Raw genomic sequence first — 18,446 nt, forward strand, 5'->3', positions numbered from 1 at the left:
TCTGCTTGGGGACCGGTCGCTGCCAGGAAAAGCAAGAATGCAGGGAGCAAGAGAAGGCCAGTCACGGCCACAGCCGCCAGGGTTTTCCCGCCCAGGGCGAGAGGCGGGCAAGGAGCCCCCAGCCCGCCTCCCGGCACCTCCCAGGGCCCCTCCTCCTTCCCAGGATGCACCTGGTTGAAAACAAAATCCCACGTGACTGTTGCTGCTCTCAGGCCATCATGGCGTCTCCCAGTGGGAAGGGATCCCTGGCGCCGGAGTCTCCTGGCAGCGGGTCCCGGCCCCTCGCTCGGGATCTGGTGGACTCCGTAGACGACGCGGAGGGGCTGTACGTGGCTGTCGAGAGGTGTCCGCTGTGCAACACCACCCGCCGGCGGCTGACCTGCGCAAAGTGCGTCCAGAACGGTGATTTCGTCTACTTCGACGGCCGTGACCGTGAGAGGTACGGCGGCCGCCACGGCCCTATTGTTTCTTCTCCCAGTATCTCCGCTGGCTGAGCAACCAAAGGCTGGAACCTGGGGTGCCTGTCTGGCCCTCGGAGCCCAGCAAGAGGAAGGGAAGACACGAAGGACAGTGGTTTTGCTCCCAGAGGACGGGATAGGGATGGGGGTCAGATGGGGGATGGTCGCTGTTTTCCCCATCACCCTTCACCCTCCACCCCCACCCCCGAAGAGTCAGATCCCACGGGACTCTTGTATATTAGGGAAAGGGAGTAGATGGTGACTCTGGGTAGTCATTCCCAAGAATTGGATTCCCAGCTCTTTGCTGCACTCCCATTCGAAACCTTGATTTAACTCTTCTCCGTTTTCGAAAACAGTCATGATTTCTAGAGGAGAGACCATAAGAGAATCAAGTAATTGGCTAAAAAGGATTCGGGCCTTGGTAGCTTATGTTACAAATGAACCCGATTATCAGAAATGCTAACTTTCACGTGTGAATGAAGGTTAGTTCCTTTCCCCTTCCCTACTTCCAAAGATTGTTTTGGATGCTTAGGAATTTGAAAACATGTTTTGACTTAAAAAGCATCCAGCTTGGTTGCTGCAAACTTTCAGTTAAGAGAGTTGAATGTAGGAACGTGATTTGCCCTCATTTAGAAATTCAGACAGAAAGCTACAAGCCCTTGGTTAAAATAATTGAAAAATTGAGTGTGGTTAGCTCCAAGAACTCCCAACTTTTAACAACGTAGTGTCAAGGGTAGTAAGATATCTAACTTTTGAACACAAAAGTTGGAAATGCTTTACAGGTATTAATTCATTTACAACAACCCAATAAGTTATTATGCCAATGTACTGCTGAAGAAACTGAGCAGTAAGTGCCTTTGCCCAGGTCACGTAGATAGTGTAGGGACCAGGCTGCCTGAAAACCTTCTACCCATATACTTACTTCTACAGTATGTGGCCTGTTTTTGGAAATGTTTTGATTTTCTAGTAGTCCTGTGATCATGGATGGAGTTCTTCTCATTTTTTTTTCTTTTGAGATTTGGATGATCTCTGCACTTTTTCCTAGGTCCAGTCTCATGCTTTAAATACCATATATGCCAGAGACTGACAGAGTTGTATCTCCAACCCAGACCTTTCTAAAATCCAGAAAACAGCTCTTTACTCAGCATTTCTATTTAAATTTGTAATAAACATCTCCAACTTAATATGGCAAACTGCACTCTGGTTTTTTATCATAATTCTATTCCTTCCACGCTCATCCAAGCCCCGTAAGTGGCACCCATTCTTCCTTTGGCCCCAAAACCTTTGTCACCTAATAATGTCTTATCTAATGCCATCACCAAATCCTGTCTGCTCTTCAAAACCTATTCTAAATCTAATCTTAAAACCTGTTCTAAATCTGACCCTTTTCACTACCACTTGGTCACTCTCTTTGTTTCCCTGTGTAAAGTGTAGTTTCCATACTGCAGCCACTCCATTCTTCTGTTCAAAATCCTCCAGTGGTTACCTTTTTTACCCAAAGTAAAGCCAAAGTTATTAACCAGAGTTCTATATTATCTCCTGTTCCTGACTTAATCTCTTCTTTTCTTGCTTATCCACCCTCCTGGTCTTCTTGCCACTCCTCAGACATATCAAGAATGCTCCTTCACAGCTTTTGCATTATATCTTGACTATTAGCACCATTCTGACCATTGGATTAAAATTCCCACATAACCTGCTTTTTTTATGTTCCATAGCACTTATTATCATTTGATAGTTTGCATATTAATTTGTCTAACTGTCCCCTGCCCCAGTGACATAAGCTCTATGAGAGCAAGACTTTACCTGTTTTGTACACTGCTGTGTCCTCAGATTGTAGAAGCTCCATAAAGATTTGTTGGTTGGTTGAATGAGTCTTTGGCTGCTTCCCAAATTTAGTCTATTCCTGAACAATTTAAGTATTATCCATTTTGATCCATTTATTACCAAAGCCAGAAATCTGGGTGTTATCCTAGACTTTTTTCTCTTATTCCCCACATCCCAATCATTGGCAAATTTTAAACTCTTACTTAATCTGACTTCAAAATATATCTTCTAGTCCAAACCACCGTCATCTCTCCCCTGGATTACTTATTGGCTTCCTTTCTCTTACTCATACAACTCCTACACCCCAACCCCACCTACCAAGCACACACAGCAGTCACAGTAGAAATGTAAATCAGATGTCACTTTTTTGCTTAAACCTTTCAGTAGCTTTCCAATTCACTTAACATCCAAGCTCCTATTCCCATGGCTTATGACACCTCATGTGATATGGCTACTGCGTGCTTTCTTTCTAACCTTGGTTGTAAGTTGAGTTAGAAATGTGGGCTTTGGATTCTTGCTATATTTAATCGAATCCAAGTTCCACTACTTGCTTTGTGACTTCGAAAAAGTTTCTTACCCTCTTCTATCCTTGGGTTTTTTTTTTCTTTCAATATTTTCACTTTGAAAATGGTGGCGTATCTACTTCATAGGTCTCTGGTAGTGATTACATAAGCACATGCATTTAAAAGGCTTACCACAATGTCTTAGCATGTATTAATCATTCAAAAAATAAACTCATGCCATGCTCCCTCTTACTCCCTGCTCTACAGGCATGGACCTTCTCTCACATCATTAATCACTTGAAACTTTTCCACCACTGGGCCTTCTCCCTTGCTCTTCCCTCTCCTGGAACACTTTTCTCCTTTCAAGTCTCAGCTTAAATGTCACTTCCTCAGTCCTGATCAACCTTAGTAAAGTAGCTTTTCCCTTCCATCTCTCCCCCTCCCACCATTATTTACTATTACAACACTCAGTTTATTTCTTTAATGGCTGTTGAAGTTATCTGCATCTAGAATGTAGTTCCCTGAAGGCATGAACTCTGGTTTTGTTCTATCAGGTCAACAATGCTTAACACTGTTAGTAGTTTTTACTACTTAAGAGCAGTAAGAAGTTTTGTTGTTGAAGGAATGGCAATGGCAAAATGACATTACAAACTGAGATATAAATTCTTTGCTACTTCTGAACATCAGAATGAATGTCCAGAAGAGGGGTGTGTTATAGTGGCTTTCTTAACCAAGCAGAAAAATGAAGAGCAAATACCAAAGCCATTAAAGAATTAGGAATAAAAAAGAAAATTTAGAGCTCAGAGATAATAGAACTGCTATACTGGTGTGCTCATCCAGCTTTATTTCACTCTCTACCTTACATTTTTCTGGATTTTATGTTTCATAAGAAGAGGGGTTTGTTTTCCTTCTTTGTTTCCAGAATAGTGTTTAACATCTAGTAATATGAAAGAATCTTGAGACCCAGGGCCCCTGTCCTAATAGCAAAATAATTTTTAATGAGTTCTTACTGGGTACAATTGTCTGCATAAAATATTCTGGCAAGTTACAAGGGAGAGAGGCAGTTCTCTGCTCTCCAGGATTTATATTGACTACTAATAAGCTTGAATTGTATGTGTCAAAGGTTGATTGTGAGATATTCCAGTTGTCATCATTATGAAAATTTTTGCATTCTGGGCTTCGCTTCCAGACTCTTAATTTTATGAAAAGCTCCTCACTAACTGAAAAACCACTTGGGAATAAAATATGGAGCCTTACAGCACCATTTAAAAATCATTGTTTAACCTTTGATTCTTTTCACTAAATTACCCAAGTTATCTGTGCCTACATGGATCTTGAAATTAATAATATGTATCAAAGTTCTTGTGAATGTATTTTTTCAGATTTCATTAATAGGGTAGCTGAATATGTAGATATTAATGGCTTAACAGTTGAAGAAAATAGATATGAAAGAAAAAATCCATTTATTTCATAATAATTCCTTTGACTACTAAGAAGGGAACGTTTTTCTTTATATAATGTTGGGGACAATACTAGTTTGGCAGATAGATTGAAAAAAATATCTAAACTCATTATGTCTATTGTTGTTCAGTAGGGAAACTTCCATACCACTTTGGTCTTCTCACCATCATCCCTCCCTAATCTACTTTGTCACCAGTCCTAAACAATATCCATATTCTTCTCTGACTTTTCATCTACCTTTTAACTTGTGTGCTGCTTTAAAGGCTGGAGAAGAGTGATATCAGATGGTATCTCTAACAATGTTTTTTGGATTCAGTATTGCTGAACATTTTTGAATTGAAAATCTTTGTTAATCTTTTAACAGGAACATGACTTTCTGAATTGTACATTCATTTAGCATGAAAAATAGCATTGTGTTGCCCAATGAATAACTGATAGGTTGAAGTAATCTTTCCTCTCAAAACTGGAAAGAAACTGGTTTCTCGTTTATGACAGGCAAAGGAATAGGACTGGAAACAGAATCTAAGGAGACCCAGAGCCTATAGCACTCAGGAAAATCTGCCTCCTGTGTTGGCTTTTATAATGGGAATTTATTAGGTTAAAAGCTTACAGTTCTGACGCTGTGAAAGTACCCAAATCAAGACATCATCAAGAGATGTTTTCTGAACAAGTTGAAGCTTTGGACGATCAGGTATATGGCAGGGCATTATGGTGGCATCTCCTCATTGCTCGAGGCTTCTCTGTCACTGTGGCTTTTTTCCTGTGTGCTACTTTTAGTCCTCCATTTATAAAGGACTCAAGTAAGAGGATTAAGACTCAACGTGAGTCCTACAGTCCAATCAGAGACCCTTAACCAAAGTGATCTAATCAATGGTAGGTCCCTTAACTGAATCTAACCAAAGGGCCCCACATACAATAGGTTCACATGGACAAGAATGGTTAGTTTAAGAACATAATTTTCTGGCACCCATGAATGACTCAAACCAGCCAGGAACCAATTATTTTAGAGTGTGGATGTAAAAGAAAGGCAGTTTTATGAGGACATGGATATTGCTTTTATAAATAGGTTGTCAGGAATGATGCAGCATTACCTTCACTGGTGAGTTTATTTTCTGCCCCCACGCCCTGTTGTCTGTTCTCTGTGTCCATTTGCTGTGTGTTCTCTGTCTGCTTGCATTCTTGTCATGCGGCACTGGGAATTTGTGTCTCTTTTTTTTTTTTCCACCCCCCCTCCTTGCAGCTTTTTGAGTGCTGTCTGCTCTCTGTATCCATTTGCTGTGCATTTTTCTGTGTCTGTATTTTATTTTTTTTATTTATGTCCCCCCCTTGCAGCTTGTTTGCTGTCTGCTCTCTGTGTCTGTTTGCTGTGCGCTCTTCTGTGTGTGTGTGTTTTTTTTAAGATTTATTTTTATTTATTTCTCTCCCCTTCCCCCTCCATTGTCTGCTCTCTGTGTCCATTTGCTGTGTGTTCTTCTTTGTCTGCTTGCATTCTTGTCAGTAGCACCAGGAATTTGTGTCTTTCTTTTGTGTCATCAGCTCTCCATGTGTGCAGCGCCGCTCCTGGGTGGGCTATGCTTTTTTCATGTGGGGTGGCTGTCTTTGAGGGGCCCACTCCTTGCCTATGGGGCTCCCCTACATAGGGGACACCCCTGCATGGCATGGCACTCCTTGCACGCATCAACACTGTGCGTGGTCCAGCTCACCACATGGGTGAGGAGGCCCTGGGTTTGAACCCTACCTCCATATGGTAGGCGGAAGCTCTATCAATTGAGCCAAATCCGCTTCCCTCTTCTGTGTTTTTGCTTGTCTCCCTTTTTTGTTGCATCACCTTGCTGAGTTGGCTCTCTGTGGCACTTGGGGGCCAGGTGGCACTCCATGGTGCCCGGGCCGGCAGCTCTCTGCAGTGTACAAGCGAACCTGCCTTCACAAGGAGGCCCCAGTACATGAACCCAGGGCCTCTGATATGGTAGACAGGAGTCCAACTGGTTGAGCCACAGCCACTTCTCCCGTGTCTCTTTTTCTTGTGTCATCTTGCGGCATCAGCTCTCTGTATGTGCGGCGCCAGTCCTGGCAGGATGTGCTTTATTTGGGCAGGATGGCTTTCCTTGTGGGGCACACTCCTTGCATGTGGGGCACCCCTGCATGGGGGACACCCCTGCATGGCACAGCACTCCTTGCGTACGTCAGCACTGCGCATGAGCCAGCTCATCACACGGGTCAGGAGGCCCTGGGTTCCAAACCCTGGACCTACTACATGGTAGGCAAGTGCTTCATCAGTTGAGCCAGTCTGCTTCTTTCCAGTATCTTTTTGGTTGCCAGTCACTATGGCTTGTAAAAAGCTATTGTCTTTAGGATTCCGCTCTGGCCCCAAACTGGTATATCCCACTCAGCAAAACAGAAGCCCTGCAAGAGTTCATTAGTCTTACTAATTTGATTATATCGTTCAGGAAGGGTCTCAACCCCCATCCCATGTAGCATGTGTATTCACTCAACAAATGTGAATGTCAGGGAAGGAGTCTGCTACCAAGAAAATATTATTGAGTTTTCTGTTGGCATCACTTGCTCCTCTTATTGTACCTTTTAGATTTATAAAATTCTTTCACGTTTTATCTCATTCAATCCCTGCCATACCCCATGAGTTATCAACCTATTTAAAAAATGAGGAAACTGAGGCTCAGAGTACTTGTGACTTACTTGCCCCGGGGCTATGTTAATTCTTAAGTTCTAGAACCGAACTATATTTTTATGTAGTGTGTGCATGTAAAACAGTATCAGAAAAGGAAAGCATCCCATCTTGTTATAAGGATGGAGAGATTTCTTGGAAGATCACAAGTGGTCTGGCGAGCCAAGGGCTAGGATTGAGCCCAGAAGGGAAGGTGACCCGTGGCCTTGCAAGCCCTGCACTATGGGAAGATTCTTGGCCTGCCTGGTGTAGCTACCTGCAGGCAGCTACCATGTACCCTCTATACTTGGCCAGTTGCTAATACTCCCCAGGTCCAGCATTCAAAAGACCCTCTCCAATGTCCAGGATATCTATAGTAGATATTTCCGAAGCCTGTCATGCTCCAAAAGAGTTTTTGTTTTCTAAAGTCTCTTTCAAATACCAGAAGAAATACTTCATGAAAAATAAAATATGATTATAAAAATTATCCCAGGATTTACTATTTGTTGTTGATAGGGAAGGTATTAACTTAATGCAACAATAAAATAGACATTTGCTGGAAACTTGAGTGTTTAACTTAGAGTGGTGGTGCAGTGATGGCCCATCACAGGGGTTCCACGTAAGGATTTAGACAGATGGTGTGTTTCCTTTTAGAAATTTCCAGAAAGAATAGGATGCTTTAGGGATCAGAGTTGTGGGAAAGGTGTTATCATCATGAGATTTAAATGAGCATTTCATTTGTACAGGTGATGTACTTTCAGTCAGAACCCGATGAAAGTCTTCAGCCTTGGTTTAGTTCATCAAAATATTTTTCAGATGAATTTTTAGTTGTCTTAAAACTGAAAGTTTAGTGGTTAATTATCCAAGTCTGTTTAAGGCAGATACTTATGAGCTCTTCTGAAGCTGATTCATCTCAAGTAAGCAATTTAATCCTGGATCCTGGGAGGTTATTTCTATGGCTGCTCCATTGGTAGACAATAACTATTAGTAACAATTTACGTGCCATTGAAATTTTTAAAGCATTTGTATTTTGGGTGGGTTTTTTGTTTTGTTTTGTTTTTTCAAGCAATATGTAGTTGAATTTGAATATTTTGAACTTTTACATTGATGAAACTATAAGTACAAAATGTGGTTTAGCTTATTGTGAGATTTTAAGATATTTTGTTCAAACATTTGAGAAACGTAAAGTAAAAGCCCCTCAATCCCACCACATTGAGATACCTCTGTTATAGATGAGGGTATGGTCCTCGATATATTTTCTAGGCTTATTTTGCCAAAATGGGACTATGCAGTATTTTACAGGTTTGGGGTTTTTTGCATTTAATATACTTTGAACATCTTTTCTATCATTGTACAGAATAGTACTCATTCTCTTCACAACCATAAAATTCATCTTTTTTAAATCCAAAGTTAGATCAGAGTCTGTCCATGGGGGAAAAAAGGGGATTATACAAGTATTATCACTTCCTAGTTTTCTGTTTATTCATCATCTTGCAAACAAAATATAAATTTTTCTTTTCATTTGTAAAGGATGACTTAATTGAGTAAGTTTGAAAAAAATAACTTTATAATACACTCTTCGTATACGTGCAGAAGCAGGTGACAGTTAAGGCACATTATCCCTAGTTTTCAATCTTCAGCCTCTTCTCAAGGTCTGATTGTATATATACAGTTTAATATACTAGTAAGAGTTAAGTGCAGAACCATTCAGTGCAATGAAGAAAAGGGAAATGTGCTAAACATCTGTATCTGAGGCTTTCACATTTGTCTTAATTAATCCCAGTAAACAAGTAGTATAAGTGTTATTCCCAATTTACAAGTGAGGAAACTGAACAAAGCTTTGTTTCTGTTTCCTATTAATGACTTTTTAACTGTCATACCTACCAGGAGAGTGTGTTTACTATATATTCTCATATTCTAAATATTCGACTCTAAGGTAAAAGAGACATCCTAATAAAGTCCTTGTTTTTTTCATATTTACATTTGCTCATAAACATCATACCCCTGTATGCCTAAAGAATTTGAGGAAGAAAATGTTAACGGCTAGTAATTCTTAGTTTGTTAGTAGCCTTATTTGAAGAATAGGCGATTCTTTAGCCATTGCTATATAGCTGTGGAATGAACCATGTTGCTCACTTGTTGCTCACTGAGGAAAGAGCAGATGACCTTAGAGCCTTAATTAGTTGAATGGTGCCTCCTTTTTTTCCCTCCTAATTATAAAAGTATATGGTTTTATATGGTTATTGTAGAAAACTTGTAAAGTACAGAAACATGTAAAGAAGGAAACAGATTTTACTCATGTTTTCCTAACTCTGCTAATATTTTACTATATTTCCTTCCAGCCTTGTTTCTATGCATGTGTGTGGGCATGTATATGTATTTTTTATTTGGGCTCCTATCAACTCTATATAGTTTGTTGTTCTGCTTTTTTAACCAACATCTCATGAAGGCATTATCTGTTATGTCTTTGTCTAAACATACTTTAAAGTCCTTCATGGCAATCAATCACAAGTTAATCTACTGAACATTAAGATTGTTTCCATTTTTTGCTGTTATGATCAATTTTAGTGATTGATGCTTTCAAACATAAACTTTTTCCTCATCACTAATCTATTTCAAAATGCAATTACCAGGAAGTGGATTTGGCTCAATGGCTAGAGCGTCTGCCTACCACATGGGAGGTCCAGGGTTCAAACCTAGGGTCTTCTGACCCGTGTGATGAGCTGGCCCACACGCAGTGCTGATGCATACAAGGAGTGCTGGGCCACACAGGGGTGTCCCCTGTGTAGGGGAGCCCCTCGTGCAAAGAGTGTGCCCCGTAAGGAGAGCCACCCAGCGCGAAAAAATAGTGCAGCCTGCCCAGGAGTGGCGCTGCACACAGACAGCTAATGCAACAAGATGACGCAACAAAAAGAGACACAGATTCCTGGTGCTGCTAAAAGAATACAGGCAGACACAGAAGAACACACAGCGAATGGACACAGAGAGCAGACAACTGGTGGTGTGGGGGGAGAAATTACCGGTTTAAAGGGTTTGAGGATTTTTTTCAGGTCCTCAATTGCTTATTTGAAAGGCTGTATTTTTTCCCTTTCTTAAATATATTAGTAATATTTCTCAGACTCTTCTATTCCCAGAACTGTAGGCATAAAGTAAACCCAAACCCCTAGAATGGAGGGAAGAACTGGATGGGGCAGGCAGAGGGAATAAGCTTTTTTATGAAAGGTGTGCTATGCTTGGGAGGGACATAGTAAGTACTCAGTAAGTTGTAGGTATTATGATGATGTTAAATATCCTCAGAGTACATAATTAATACGGATCTCTAATGAGCAGAGCACATGCATTTGGTGCTGTTCTTCTGGTGGCACCAGAGTAGGTTTGTTTGAATAGTGTGACCTATAGATAGCTCCACCATTGCCCATTGTTGTCTGTGACCATGAAACAGAGTGGATTATGAGGCTCAGATTCTTTCCCATTGCCTCATTAACAGCATGTTCCCACTGTGTGATGAAACACTTTGGTGCAGGACAAATTAATTTACCTTGTGAAATGTAGCACAGTTTTCTCTGCCTATAATGCCTTCCTTCTTTAACTGGGCCCCTCTTTTACATAACTGTCACTTGCTGGAAGTACCCTCTAAAGCCTGAGCAGGGTGGTATGCCCGCTCTTGGATACCAGGGCACTAGGTGACCACCCTCTCATTACTCTCATCACTTAAGGCTTGTCGGTGTCTCCTGTAGGGGAACTGTCTTTAAGTCCTTTGAGGGGAGAAGTATTGTGTTCATCAAATTCATATGTCTAGCATATAGCACCTATCACATACTAAAATTCAAAACATTGAAAGTCAATTTAAGGGAGTGTTGGGTTTTTTTAGGAAAAAAAACTAGGTCATATAAGTATGGAAGAATTTAGTAAATAATGAGACTTTTAAATTGAAAATGTATGAAATAGTAGTGTTGTAAAATTCATAGTAAGGGTCAAGGGTGGTACAGGGTCACTGGCAATTTCCTTTCAGGAAGTGACACAAAAATTAAAATCTTTTTTTTTTTTTAAGAATTGATATATTTACCTGCATAAAAAATTTCGAAAATTCCATAGAGTAGAAGCATAAGTAGTCAGCAGATTGAGGAAAAATAATTGCAAGATGTGTGAAAGAAAAATTACTAATTTCCCTCATAAATAATCCTTAAAGGAAAAAAATCCCTGTTGAAAAATGGACAAAGGATATAAGCAATTAACAAAAGAAAAGTAACCAATGAGATATAAAAATATATTCAACATTTCTAATATTGAAAGAAAGGCAAATAAAATAATTATAAACTCTTTTGGGTGGGGGAGAAGAACCAGTCACATTGGTAGAGACTAAAGAGAAATGCCCAGTGTTTGGGGAGAGTATGAGAAAACAGGTTCTTTTACTCACTGTTGGTGGAGTTACCACATTTATGGATTGTTTTAGAGGAGCTTGAGAATAAAAGCAGAAATTTTGCATATAGATATTCTTTGACCCAACAATTTAATTTCATTTATAGGAATTTCTCATAGAGAAACACACACAAAAGCTTGTAAAGATGTATATATTGAGTGTTTGTGTATAGTCTCACTAGTAGTGAAAACTTGGAAACAGTAGATCAGTGTCTACCAATTGGAGTTTGTATAAAACAAGTTATATGATGTTCATTCAGTATGTACCTGTTAAAAAGAATAAAGTAGATGTGTATGTTTGACATGGAAAAAGATATAAGATATTTTATGGAACAAACCCAGCTTGAAAGACAGTAAAATATGGATTCAAACCCTTTTTTTTCCCCCAGATAAAATATCAAGTTTGGTGACTGTCTATTAATCTTTCCACTTCTTGGAAACCACACTGAGAAAACACAGAATGGTAGAATGCATTTTTAATCTATTTCCATGAGTAGGGGGTTGGAGAATGTGGAGAATGGACGATTGTGCCTAAGTGAGCAACTGAAATGCTGACCCGACCACATTCCTTAATATTATCTGCTGTTTTCTTTCCCGAAGGAAAGTCTTTGTGCTTGACTCATGAAGTGTTGACTAAGATGAAAATTACTATCTTAAGCTTACTATTCTTGCTTTCATCTTCATATTTATATTACTGTGTTGTTTTTCTTTTAGAACAAAGCCAAGTGACTCAACCAGCTAGATACAAAACCAGGCAGAGTTGTCTGTCATCCCAATTTCTTTTACAACAGATATGAAAGGAGAACTTTTATAACCCCTAGAGCAGGGGTTCTTAACTTTTTTTTGTTCCATGGATCCCTTTGCCAGTCAGGTGAAAACCATGACCCCTTACTAGGTCCACACTATCCTGTTTATTATTTAATAAATATGTCACAACTGCACCAACATGTCCCCACGAGAATAATGTTTGTTTGAATTTCATTTCAAACTCACGGATCCTTTGTTAAGGACCCCTGAACTAGAAGCAAGATTCTGTTCACGTCAGTCCTTTTCATGGTTTGATGAATCTTGTGAGTTTGTCGTTAAATTAACCTTTAGGTTATCTGAACATAAATTATTGATTTGCCTTTGTGAAGTAGAAGTGAATACCACATTAGTTTTTCATTTTTGGGACAAGGGAATGGAAGCATATATTAAGTGATACATTCAAGAATATAGAGTCAGCTGCAGAGGAATATATAATTAGACTTCTTAATATTCTGGAAGGTGCTTTATTAAAATTCACAGACTAATAGTAAATGTCTGAAAAATATTTGATAAATGATGAATCTGTTTGTCTGCATTCCACATTGGTTTCTGAGTTTTCTAATTCTGTTTCATGCAGTTATAGTACCACCTTACTGATCATTGCAGTGCTATCCAATAGAACTTTCTGCAGTGATGGAAATGTTCCCTGTCCTTGATGCCTAATGTAATAGCCCCTAGCCACAAGTGGTTATTGAAATGTAGTTAGTATAGCATTCTGTCACATATAATATTTTCTGGCTTGCTTTATGTTTGATACGTTTATAGTTTTGCCTCCACAATATATGCTTTTTGTGACTAGAGACTACATCTTTTACTATATGTACAAATTCATTGTATATTTTCAATCACTGAATATTATCCCTTCCATTTAGAAGTAAGTATCTATCTTTGGGTATGTTTCAAACATAGAATTATGGAAATTAATAGTATTTTAGAGACAGTTATTTGGTTGGGTTGTTTTAAGGAAGAGCTTTTTCGGGCTGTTATGGTTCAGTTAAATAGTTTTCATTTAGACTAGGAATTAAGGAGACTATGAATATCTCAAATTGTCTTTTTAAAAAACTAATATGGGTTATAAAATAGATCTCACTGCACACTGGTTTTGTGTAGATAAAAAGGTCTTTACGGTGGTGGTGGAGGATTGTTTTTTGCTTGGTAGAGTAATAGATGCTTTTAAGATCATTTAAAAATTGTTGGGAAATCACGATTATATTGCAGTTGAGGATTTCCTGTTTTCTTTTTTTCCTTTTTTTTTTTTTAAAGGCACATCTCAATCCTGTACTGTTCCTAATTATTTCTTCATTGACATCTTTGGGCTTAAATCTGTGCTTTTACCTTTTAATTATTTTATCTTCCTATGACCCACAATTTGCTTTCTTCTTTCACAATGATAAAAGGGTCAGTTCATGAGCAATTATAAATGTGTAGACACCTCATAAACAGAGCTTCAAAATACACAGAAACTGAGCTTTAAGATACAAAAAGGATGAGAATTATCTAATAGCCTTCTCCCAGTAACTGATAGAATTAGACAAAATTAAGGAAGGCTTTAGAACATCACTGTCCAGTAGATACAATACAAGCCAATATGTAAATTTAAATTTTCTGGAAACCAGTTAAAGAGAAAATAGGTAAGTTTCATTTTAATGATTTATTTAGTCCCGCGTGAAACGTATTTCAGTATGTAATTAATATTTAAAATATTGTGGTATTTACATTCTTTATATTTATACTAAGTCTCAAAAGCTGGTATGTATTTTATACTTACAGCTCCTCTCAATTTAAACAAATCACATTTTAGGAGCTCAGTAGCCAAAGGTGGCTAAGTTATTGGGTCAAAGAAGGAATCATATGGAAAATTAGAAATTTCAAACTAAATGAAAATGAAAAAACCATATTAAATTAAATTAGACAATCTTTAGTGTCCACCTTAAACTACAAAAAATAGAGCAAACTGAACTCCAAATAAGGTAGCAAGAAGAAAACGATTAACTCTGCAATGTGATACCTCTTCCTTTTGATAGCTTTTACTAAGTAACTTATTAGCCTGTAAGGACTAGAAGTAAAATCGGAGAGAAAAAAATTATATTTTAAAGATTATAAGGAACCAATTTATAGGTGAGAGCAGGATTAAATTGTTTAGTAATTAAAATGAATTTTATAATGAAAGCCTCAATTTTCCTGAATTCACATTCACTTTATTTTTCTGATAGGCCTGTTTTGGAAAATAATTTAACCTAGGGGGAAAATTCTATAGACATTGTATAAACCTGTGAAACATTTTATTTTTATTTTTTTAAAGATGTACCTCTCCCCACCCCTTCATTGTTTGCATTTGCTCTGCCTGTTTGCTATTTGTTGTGTGCTAGTCTTTTTTTATTTATTTTTTATTTTAGTAGATAACAGGAACCGAACCTGGGACCTCTGATGTGGGAGGCAGGCACCTAATCCCTTGAGCCACCTCCACTCCCTGCTTTGTTGTGTCTCTCATTATGTTTTCCTCATATCTCTTGTTGCATCAGCTCGCTGTCTTGCTCATCTTCTGTGGGAGGCTTAGTTCCTAAACCTGGGACCTCCCATGTGGTAGGTGGGAGCTCGGTCACTTGAGCCACATCTGCTTCCTCTGTGAAACATTTTCAGAATTTGAGCTTAGACTTAAAATAACCAAATCGTTAAGCACCTGTGTGCATCCCATCATGAAGATGTGTGTTTACTTTCAGGATAGTGACATTTCCAGATGAATCTGTAGAAGTGATCAGCACTTAGGAATTTATGTAACCTCGTTGAACTGAAAAAAATGAACATTTAAATGAAATATTGAATTTTCTTCCTCATAGGTTTATTGACAAGAAGGAAAGGTTAAGCCAACTTAAGAGCAAGCAAGAAGAATTTCAAAAAGAGTGAGTTTATTTTTTTGCTTTTCAATTTGTGGAGGTCATGTGTTCATCATTTGGTTTAATTCATTTTTGTGGCTGGTGTACAGATATGTGATTGCTAGCTTATTGAACTTAGGATAAAATCTTACAGTGAGTTGAGGAGAGAGGAGTAAAAGTGGAGAAATTAATAAATTTCTAGAAAATATTGGAGATTAGAGCCACCGACTAATATAGAGTTGGCACTGCATAAATATTTAGATGATTGAATCAAACTCATGGCCCTGATGTGTGGCAGATAGGTCCAGGACAGTAGGTGTGATTTAGATTTAATTACTGCTAGTGACTTCCTTAGGACTTTTCTACTTCTATTTACCTTTTTTCTTCTGTATCTGTGTTTTTCAAAGTGTGGTTGTGGGTCACCTACATCAGAATTAACTAACTAGGATAATGGTAAAAAATGCAGATTCTTGGAATCCTGTCCTTAGATACTCTGATTCAGTAGATCTGGTGAAGCCTGAGAATCTGTGTGTTTAATAAGCACCCCTCTTGCCTTACTCTCTGGGTTTGAGAATTGCTGTCCTATATGATCTTTTGCCCCCGCCTGGCCTGGTCACTGTTCTGGAGACACACTCCAAGTGTTTGACTGTCTTTGCCTTTGTTCAGTTTTCTCTTCATCTTGGTGCTTTTGCTCTCTCTGCAAGTCCTGCCCACCTCAAGGATCTTTAGGGTTTGTCTCTGTGAAGCCTTCCCAAATCATGCCATCATGGAGGTTTCACCCCCTTAGGTGAAAACAGTTGGTGTCTAAGCCAGTGGCTCCCACGGTGTGATCTGAGCTTCCCAGGAGAGTCAGCGATGGTCAGATAAACGCATTCTCAAGCAGATGAAATGTTCTGAGATAATCCTGCATTAGAGAAACTTGCTTGGATTTATTAACTCATCAGTTTCTTTAACTAATTTGATGCAGAGATGCTGGAGTATGCCATTTATTTGGTGACTTACCATAGCATTTTAGTTTATGAGTTCTCTTGTAACTATCATTATCATCATCGTTAATTGACTGATGAAAATTATCGATTATGATTTGAACTATGGCTGTTGTCGAAGTTTTATTGTGGATGTTTATGGAAAGGCTCTGGGCATCATTGAAGTGCAAAGGAAAGGAGGCAAACAATTGCAGAGAACGGGATATTGAAATACTATTTCCCACTTCAGTATTTCTAGCCTATTCTAAGAATATATTACTTACATATTTTTAAAAGTTGTTGATTTTACATTTTGGGGTATTGCAAAATTTTGTGCTATTTAAGAGCATGTTTTCAATGCCCTTCTCCTTACAGAGTGTTAAAAGCTATGGAAGGAAAATGGATAACAGATCAGTTGGTAAGTTGCAAGAATTACTTATCTTTATGTTTGAGTCTACATAATTTTAAGTTGGTAAAGCATTAAAAACTCATTTTGAATTTAAATTTATTTTTGATCACTTTTGGCATCCTCTGTATAAATATATTTGTGATGTGGAATTCTCAAATAGTTCATCTTGATACCAAAAACAGAATATAGGCAATTAATTTTGGAGCTGTCATAAAGGATAATTATGAAGTCTGGTAACAATACAGAAATACTAGAACAATGTGCTAATTCTATAATAATCATCATACAACACATATACTGTAGATGGCTTAATGACTAAACTATGCAAAGTAAACTCATAAAAATATTAGACGATATGGGAGAGTATTTATATAATTATATAATATAATATAATATTGGGGTGGGGAGGACCTTTATTAGCTGTAACAGTTTAACATACTTGACTACATAAAAGCTTTAAGGTTCTGTATAAACAAAATTAATTAAACTGGAGGAAATAATTAAACTGAGTATATGGAAATAGGGTGTTAGATGGATGGATAATGTGATAATGTATAGCTGTTAAAAAGAATGTGGCAATATGAAAATGGTAAGTTGTCCAAGATATGTATTTTTAAGGAAAAAACAAACAAAAAGCAGGCTAGTGTTATAAGAGTGATTCCATTTGTGTGTGTTTTTAAATATAAATGTAGTTTTGAATAGTTACACATAAAAGATAAGGAGAACACTTGAACACACAGAAGGGAGAAATATGCCTAGTGTAGGTTTTGCAGTAACAACCTGAATACTGGTCCATCTGATCGTCTGTGTTTCCCTTTGGGAACGTGAGAGAAGGTGACAGAAATCAAACCCACGATCAAATTTTGCATGGTCACAATAGAGATCCCTGTAATTACGCTTTGTCTTCGGATCATCCTGTATTTCATAGAGTTTGTGCTTGTACTTGTGCTCACACGGTTACCGAGGAAACAAGCTTTGAGGCTGTGGCATGGCCCAGGCCACCAACTGAGACCATCGGCACCTCCGTCCGGTCACTGGGGCCTTGGGTTCTTCCCCCTCCAGCCAGGTCACTGGTGTCGGGCCACTCAGGGACCCCCGGGAGAGGTCTGTGCTGCTGGCCACAGGCATCGGCAGCAGCCTTTGGCTCTCAGTGTAGAAAAAGGCTGGGAACCACCAACCTATTCTTTTGGTCAGGTGTGTGGTGCTTTTGTTTGAAACCACTTGCCAGAGCAGAGAGTCTGTTTTTCCCGGCATTTACTCAGAGTAGCTCTCTCGGGGTGCCCTGGGGTCTCCCCAGCAGAAACGCATGCAGTATGGACAGTCACTCCATCTAGAGCGCCCAGCCTGTCTCGGAGCACCCCTACCTGTATATGTGTGAAGTAGCTTTCACTCCCTCCTCCTGCAAGGGTCAGATTTGCCATCAGAAAAAGACGACCTCTATCCTTTTTCTTTTGTATTTTGATAAACACTGAAGAAGCTGGAGCTGTTAAACTTTATCTTGGGGGAAAAACAACCTCAGAACTGGTTTATTTGGTGTTGTGGAACCTCTTACTGCTTTCAATACACAATTAGTAATCAACTGTTTTGTATACTTGTTTTCAGTTTTCATTTCGACAAACAAGCACTGTAATTATAGCTATTAGAATAAAATCTCTTAACTAAAAAAAAAAAAAAATAAATGTAGTTTTGAAAAATCTGAAAAGATAAGTATCAGACTTCAATTGAAATTTCCCCTGGTAAATGGGAAAGAGGCTAGCAATCACTTTTTACTTTCCCTCTTTGATGTTTAGTTATTTTTCCTCATGATAAGCATCATTCATAATTTTTCATATTTACCTAAAATATTTGTGATATAGGTGTATTTTGCATATGCTCTGAATGTTAGGATAAACAAAATAAGTTATATGGAAAAAACCGTGGAGTGCTTTTCATAAAAGAATCTCATTTCCATTTTTCCAAATTCTCTGTAATGTTTTCTAGTTTGTCTGTCAAAAACATCAATTTTGATTCTTACAGATTAATACTTTTATTTTTTTTTTTTTAAGATTTATTTATTTATTTCTCT

General features: G+C 38.4%; 1 protein-coding gene across 1 annotated transcript in view; it reads left to right on the forward strand.

Annotated features, from left to right (window-relative positions):
• The first annotated feature begins 167 nt into the window (after positions 1–167).
• Positions 168–18,446, forward strand: part of ATG14 (autophagy related 14) — a 43,009-nt gene continuing 24,730 nt past the window's right edge. Inside the window, exons 1-3 of the mRNA XM_058293400.2 lie at positions 168–439; positions 14,972–15,034; positions 16,348–16,390. Of these exons, the coding sequence (XP_058149383.2) occupies positions 219–439; positions 14,972–15,034; positions 16,348–16,390 (327 nt within the window). The 5' untranslated portion in view covers positions 168–218. The remainder of the gene's footprint in view (positions 440–14,971; positions 15,035–16,347; positions 16,391–18,446) is intronic.

This window comes from Dasypus novemcinctus, chromosome 3, assembly GCF_030445035.2.
Source record: "Dasypus novemcinctus isolate mDasNov1 chromosome 3, mDasNov1.1.hap2, whole genome shotgun sequence".
In the NCBI taxonomy this organism is placed as follows: Eukaryota; Metazoa; Chordata; class Mammalia; order Cingulata; family Dasypodidae; genus Dasypus; species Dasypus novemcinctus.